Raw genomic sequence first — 7,259 nt, forward strand, 5'->3', positions numbered from 1 at the left:
CACGCATGTACGCACACATTTTTTCCTGGAATTAACTTAATTTTCAGGGCAGGCGGCACTTATCAGGTTTAAAATCTTGCCGGCAATGGGTGTTTGCGAGATGCCACGTCTTTTTTCGGTTACTGATTTTATAGGACATGTGACTGAATTAGACGCTCACATGGCTGCTGTGGCTGCATGATCCGCTTTAGTTTTTTAAAGTCCGGTGATCGGTAGCTCCCTCGGCAGCGACCATCCGGAGCAGAGGACCGCTGAAAAACACAGCGCCTACCCGGACAAATCATGGCGAACAGCGGGCAGAAAGTTGTGCTGATCACCGGCTGCTCCTCCGGCATCGGGTTACGAATCGCCGTCACGCTGGCCAAAGATGAAAAGAAGCGTTACCATGGTAAATGCGCTTTCTTTTACATTGTTTCTTTGATCGGACCTATTAGCAGCAAGCCTATTCTAGTCTGTGGTTCGCTTTAAAACCTAATCCCTGTTGATTTTCTCTGCAAAGCTCCACTGTTGCACCAAACTCACTTTACGCGCAAAGTCTGCGGAGTTTGGTGCGCAAGTCTGCCTCACCGCAAATATGTGTTTTAGTCTACCGTCCATTGAAATAGCAAGCCCTAGAGATATCGGATCCATATCCTTTTGTGAGGACCGGGATTCAGTCTCCCCCTTGGTTCAACTATTATCATCTGAAAGCGCAGTTTCCAGGGTAGGGCTCTGCAAGGATGCCGCTTGCCAGGCGGGATCATAAAAGGAGGCTTGCCAGTTCTCTTTCAAGTGACTTCTCCAGCACAAAGCCCCCTTTTATCGCCCTGAATTGTAGACCGCCTGCTCCGGTTTAGTGCCGTGTCTAATGTGCCTATAGTTCCCTCACTGGAGCGAGTGTTGAAAGGGGGACAAAGTTTGAGACCTGTACAAGCGAGGGTTCACTCTAAAGCAAGGGCCTTGTTTGAAGTCTTCATCGGTGTTCAGCGGAGTTAGGGTCTCCCAGTCTGATATTGTGGATTTGTACGTCTCCTCCCCAACTTCCCAGCCGTCATTAATGTCACTCTAGGGTCTGGGGTTCCCAAACTTTTAGTCATGGACTCCCAAATAGATCCGCATTAGACCAAGCCTCACTCCCCCTACCCACCCCACCCCGTCGAGGGTGTCCCACAGACCCCCATTTGAGAATATTTTGGTGATAGGTATGACTTAGTACAGAATTACATAATTGTCTACACTGTAAGTGAGGTGATATAACGGTGAGGAGGAGGTAAGTGAGGACAGTGAAACCAGCCATCGTATGCATTTTCCTATTAGGCTAATTTCTAGCGAGTGAAATAATAGTGAAATTTAATTATTCCTCATGTTTCTGGGGACCCCTTGAACTCTCTCAAGGACCCCTGGTGGTCCCCTATCCCCACTTTGGGAGCCACTGTGCAAGGGTTGCGTTTAATTTGTATCTTTCTTTGGGGGCCACAGCGGTCTGGGGGGATTCATTACCGTGAAATAGATGAGCGAAACAAAAACGATTAACTGTTCCCTTAACACTGGTTTGAGTTGAATAATTTTGGCTGAATGAACTGTGACCTGCTTCCAAGAAAGACCAACTCAAAGCAACGTAGAGGATCTGCTCTATTCCAGAGGCCTTTAGGAAATCCAATAGAGATTAAATATTGCATTGTGCAGAGAGTCATAATTAGTAGCAGGAACATGCACCAAATTCAGAGAAGTCCAAAAAATCCCTGTGTGCAATGCAGTGTGGTTCATTCAAGAACGTTTAAGCTGCCCAAGAATAATTCCTGCAGGAGCCAGAAGAACAATGGACCTCTTGTTCACTTCTCCCCCAATACGTAAATCTCCTTGTTGCTTCACGGACACCCAGTTCTCTAATCATTAAGTCCTCATTAATGCACAGTGCGTATTTGACTCGACTGCACCGGCTTGCTCAAACAAGTTGCATGACACGTTCACAGCAGCACTCTCAAAGCAGAGGCTCACCTTTTATCACTATACAACAGCAACATCGCACTGCAATGCAAACACCCCACAGCACAGCACTCGCTCTCATTTAATGTTGCTTATTTCTAACACAGATTTTCTGACGCACTTCTACTGGGGTTTAAGTTCACATCTAAGTGTCTGTGTTTTGTGTCCTATTTACAGATAAGATATTGACTTCATCTGTCAGGGACAACAGGTTGTTAATGTGTGTTGACTATAAATGTGTGATTAAGTTGTTGTTTACACCCACTGATTTCCATTGTGCAATAGCACTCACTCTCTGTCCTCTGCTAGATAACGTCAGTCAGCAGAGTGAGCAGGACTCCCTACGTGGAGAAAGCCAGAAAGCCAAGTCAACAACGTGCTGATTACCATTGTTGCTGGAGATGATAGATCCCTGTACTGTATGTAGGTTAATGTTTCCCAGCGTGCAAAGTTCAAAGGAAATCAATTCTGTGCTCTGTAAACTGACAGGCATGGTAATTTTACAGGAACTCTGACCTGCAAGTCTGATTCTGTCAATACCCTGTGTGTGTGTGTGTGTGTGTGTTTGTTTGTGTGTGTGTGAGAGAGGAAGAGAAAGTATGACTTTTGCACATTTTCCTCATTCATCAGTGAGACAGTGGGTCAAAACTACACACAGAAAAAGGAGGGTTCTTCAGCGGTTCTTTAGTCGTTCTCTGTATAACCATAATAACTGAAAGAACCCTCTGTTGTGTTAAAATAAAAATAAATAAATAAAGGGCCCAGTATGTGGTTCTTAAAAAGTTCTTTGAATACTGCGGGTTTGGAGCGTTTCTTGCATTCTTAAACAGTTCTCTACAGCACCACAAAGGATTTTGTTATGATACAACTCTAAAGACCCATTTTCTGGTACTGTATAGAACCCTTTTTTGCTAAGAGTGCAGCTGCATCATACATGTCAAGTCAGATGTGTGTCAGAAACTCAGTGTATTTTTTTTTTGCCTCTCTCTGTTTCTACCAGTCATCGCCACCATGCGGGACCTGAAGAAGAAGGACAAGCTGGTGGAGGCAGCAGGGGACACGTACGGGAAGACCCTGATGCTGCTCCCGCTGGACGTGTGCAGTGACGAGTCGGTCAAGCAGTGCATCAACAACGTTAAGGACCGCCACATTGATATCCTGAGTGAGTGGGCTGCAACACAGCTGAAACTATAAGCTTGCAGCTCCGTCTGCCCATGACCCCTTCCCCAGCCTTGAGCTAGATAGCCTCTTTGACCTATCCAGTGTGTGTGTGTGTGTGTGTGTGTGCATGCCAGTGTCTTGTGTGATAAATGTTTGGACTGTGTGTGTGTGCGTGATGGTAAGAGGGTGGAAAGAGAGACTCTGTTTTTTGCTATATGACCTATTCTTAAAGGGGCAGTAAAGTAATCTATGATATTTATCGACCTCTATCGGTGATCAGAAGGAACTGTATCAATGCTGATAGAGCTTATCTCCTCTTACACACGTCTCTGATACAGCCCCTGTCGCCTTGAGTAACGGCCTATAACAAACAGTAAGTCACATTTAATAAGAGGGGAGATCCAACAGAAATGTAGGAAACATATATCACAATGCAAAGTACTGTAATAGTAATACTGATTTATCATTTGTTTTTTTGGCTTGAGAACAAGGCTTTTTAGCCTTCGTAGCAAAAATGTCTTGAGATGCCGGAAATTTTAGTGGTTGAAAACGGCAGTAGGTGTTGGAGGAGACTGGGAGAGTCTTGTAATCCCAGTGGGCAGTTACGGGCCGGAAAGTGAGTTGTGAAAGCCAGAAATCTCAGCACCTTGGTAAAGTAATCGTTGAGGAATCGGTAGTGATCAACAACCCTATCAAAGCCATTTTATGGTCATTTTGTACTATGGGGTAGTAAAAGTTTTACGTATTGCCCCTTTAATAACACATGAATAGGCTCTTATGTTTAAACCTTAAATCTGGATAAAGATTCTATTTATATACCTTCCACACCCCCACTCACCCTTCCCATCCCCCACACCGCCCCCATTACCCCCACTCCAACATTACATCCCCCTTCACCTAATTACTCAAGACCCAGCAGCCCTTTGCCATGGATTGGAGTCAATTCACACCTCTCTGTCTCAGTCACACACTGACACCTGGTGGCAGCATCGAGTAATGCCGTCTGTAATCTATCAGCGTGGGTCTTTTCATGTAGAAAAGCCGAACGCGCTTTGGGAAATTCAGTCCACAAAGTCTTAACCATTCAATAATAAGGAAATGTGCTGCATCGCTGTCTGTGTGTGTGTCCTGTCAGTCAACAACGCGGGCGTGGGCTTGCTTGGACCAGTGGAGAGCATCAGCATAGAGGAGATGAAGAGAGTGTTCGAGACCAACTTCTTCGGTGTGGTTCGCATGATCAAGGAGGTGATGCCGGACATGAAGAAGAGGCGATCAGGACACATCGTGGTCATGAGCAGTGTCATGGGCCTACAGGGTAAGATAAAGGCTAAATAAAATAAATGGTGCTGGTGTGACACAATGTACAAATAGGACTGGTGGGTGAATGTGTGTGTGTGTGTGTGTGTGTAGGGAGTGCTAAAGTAATTGTTGATACCAAGGATAATCTGCAATGCAGTTAATTTTAGGATGTGTGAAAGTCAGAAATCAGGAGTGGTAAAAATGCTAACAAGCAGTTGTTGGTTAAATTACATATCAGAATGTTTTTTCAGCACTATGTGACAGACCAAAGCTGAAAATCACTTTATCACTATATTTAGAGAGGTATCAGTCTCTGCCATACTGTGCAAGTAAAGGTCTGCTGACCTGACCTGGGTCAAGTAGCAGGCAGTTGCAAAGAATTCTTAGTGTTTGTTTTAACTTGCTTGAAGTACCAGATGGGTGGGGTTGACCGGAACAATTTAAAGAGTATCTGATAAGCTGTCAATCACAGAAAGGTAAACTAAATTAACTTTCAAATACTTCCTGGAGCTTGTATTGTCCTGTGTGATAAATTCCATCCATCTGACACCTTAGTGGGCTGATTCAGGCAGCTAAAATAAACATTAAAAAGTGTTTGTAAATAATATTTGACCCATGTTTGCTGCTGACTGCCGTTTGATAACATAATGCAGCGAGGTTTTCCTTGTCTCCCTGTTTCTCTTCCTGGTTTAGGAGTGGTGTTTAATGATGTCTACACTGCCTCTAAGTTTGCCATGGAAGGATTCTGCGAGAGCATGGCCGTGCAACTGATGAAGTTCAATATCCGGTATGCTCTCCTTCCTCTTTTATTTTCTTACCTTCACATCTTTCTTTACTTCTTTCTTCAGTTAATCGTCACCCTCACAGGCCTTACCACTTATCTCACTCCCCTCAGGTTGTCCATGATTGAGCCTGGCCCAGTGCACACAGAGTTTGAGACAAAGATGATGGAGGATGTGGCTAAGATGGAGTATCCAGGTGTAGATGCCGACACCATTCGTTATTTTAAAGACGTTTACCTGCCATCCTCCATAGACATATTTGAAGCCATGGGCCAGACGCCAGAAGATATAGCCAAGGTGAGGGAGCATGATCCCAACGGACATTTTACCATATCCATTTCAGGACACAGTGATGAATCAACATTTTGTCTGATAATTTTCCACATTTTAGATTAATAGTAAAGACATCAAAACTATGAAATAACACAAATGCAGTGCAATTATGCAGTGACCAAAAAAGTGTTTGTCTAAGAAACAAATGTCAAGCATTTAAACATAAGCCTTTAGATCAAAATGGCTTTAAGATAATGAAAAACATAGTACATTCAGTGTTTTCAAACTTGACTGGTAGTGTACATAGTGACGAAACCAACATTATCAAAACTGTCTTACATTAATAACCTTTTTCTTCTCGTCCCTCCAGTGCACTAAGAAGGTGATCGAGTCCAGCAGCCCTCGCTTCAGGAACCTGACCAACAGCCTGTACACACCCATCGTGGCCTTGAAGTACGCAGACGAGACGGGCGGCCTGTCGGTCAACACCTTCTACAACCTGCTCTTCAATTTCGGCCCGCTCATGCACATCACCATGAGCATCCTCAAGTGCCTGACATGCAGCTGCCTGCGCAGACGCACCATCTCACCCAACTGAAGGCGGGGGGGGGGTGGGGGGTCCAGTCCCCCTACACCCCACCCCTCCCCCCTCCTGCCTGGCTGTGTGCTGATCCCCCAAACCCCCACTTCTGTCCCGGGGGTTGTGGGCTAACCAGGTAGACTAGAACCAGTAACCCTGGAGAGAGGAGGGGCCTCTTAGTTCAGAGACACTACCATGATAAGCTTTGCCAGACAACACGCACAATTGCACACGTTTGTCAGAGACATGTGGTATGACCTCATGCACACACAAGCAAACACTCACACACATACACACACACGCACAGAAACACACATACACACAAAAATACATGCAACACATACACCTTATTTTATTTTACATACATATTTTAAAAAGAAGGCCATGCCTCAGTCATTCCTATATGGGTGGAACTGAACAAATATACTGTGAGTGGCTAAATGTCTCTTTGTCTTTAGAGAGAGCGTACACACAGAGGACGGGTTATGAGTCCCATGGACAGACAACAAAGCACAAAAACAAACAAACTCAGTTACAAAGAGTAACAGAATAGAATCATAGAGAAATAATAATGCTATAGCTCATATTCAACTAAAGACTCAGGCTCACAGGCATTATAACATGTATGACAAATGAGTCAAAAAGAATATATCTGCCTTTATTGTGTCGTTCCCTTGATTTCATGTTTGTCTTAACTTAGTGTTGTTCTCATGGTCATAACTGCTGTTGAATCATATTTCTGAATCCTGATAAACTGAATGTGTTTGGTTTTTAAAATTTGTGAAGGGGTAGGTCAGATGTTTCATTTTTAATGTAACAACTTGATTTAGAAATAAACAGCATCCTGATTTCATCTGAGAGATATTTATTGTTTTATTAAGAGATCACTAACAAATGCGAGGTTTTTGGACTAGTACAAGCTCAAGCGTGCTACAATCTCTGCAAGGTTTTCTCTGTCTGTCTGCGAGACTCCTTGGGCCCCAGAAGGGGGCAGTAGTTCACTGTTTCTTCCCCCGGAGCCAACCTGTGGACTCCAGAAGACCATGAGCTACAAGTGTAAAGGAATTTGTCCTCTGTGACATGAGAAAGAAGAGCGCAATAGAAGTCTTAAAGTCTTTAGATTACGAGTTTCGCTTCACATTTGTGCTGTTCATTTTGATTTTTTTGTTTCAGGATCTAAAAATGCGAGTCTATTCTAT

General features: G+C 44.1%; 1 protein-coding gene across 1 annotated transcript; it reads left to right on the forward strand.

Moving 5' to 3' along the window:
- Positions 1–211: 211 nt before the first annotated feature.
- On the forward strand, positions 212–6,843 carry rdh8a (retinol dehydrogenase 8a). The gene is made up of 6 exons (XM_071526860.1): positions 212–388; positions 2,966–3,127; positions 4,262–4,441; positions 5,119–5,212; positions 5,321–5,504; positions 5,851–6,843. Exons 1-6 carry the CDS (start codon positions 283–285, stop codon positions 6,076–6,078), a joined length of 954 nt encoding a protein of 317 aa, XP_071382961.1. The 5' UTR covers positions 212–282; the 3' UTR covers positions 6,079–6,843.
- Positions 6,844–7,259: the final 416 nt, after the last annotated feature.

Source organism: Centroberyx affinis, unplaced genomic scaffold (genome assembly GCF_046629955.1).
Source record: "Centroberyx affinis isolate AG114_WGS23_722 - 3 ecotype Tasmania unplaced genomic scaffold, CSIRO-AGI_Caff_v1 ptg001471l_1, whole genome shotgun sequence".
NCBI lineage: Eukaryota > Metazoa > Chordata > Actinopteri > Beryciformes > Berycidae > Centroberyx > Centroberyx affinis.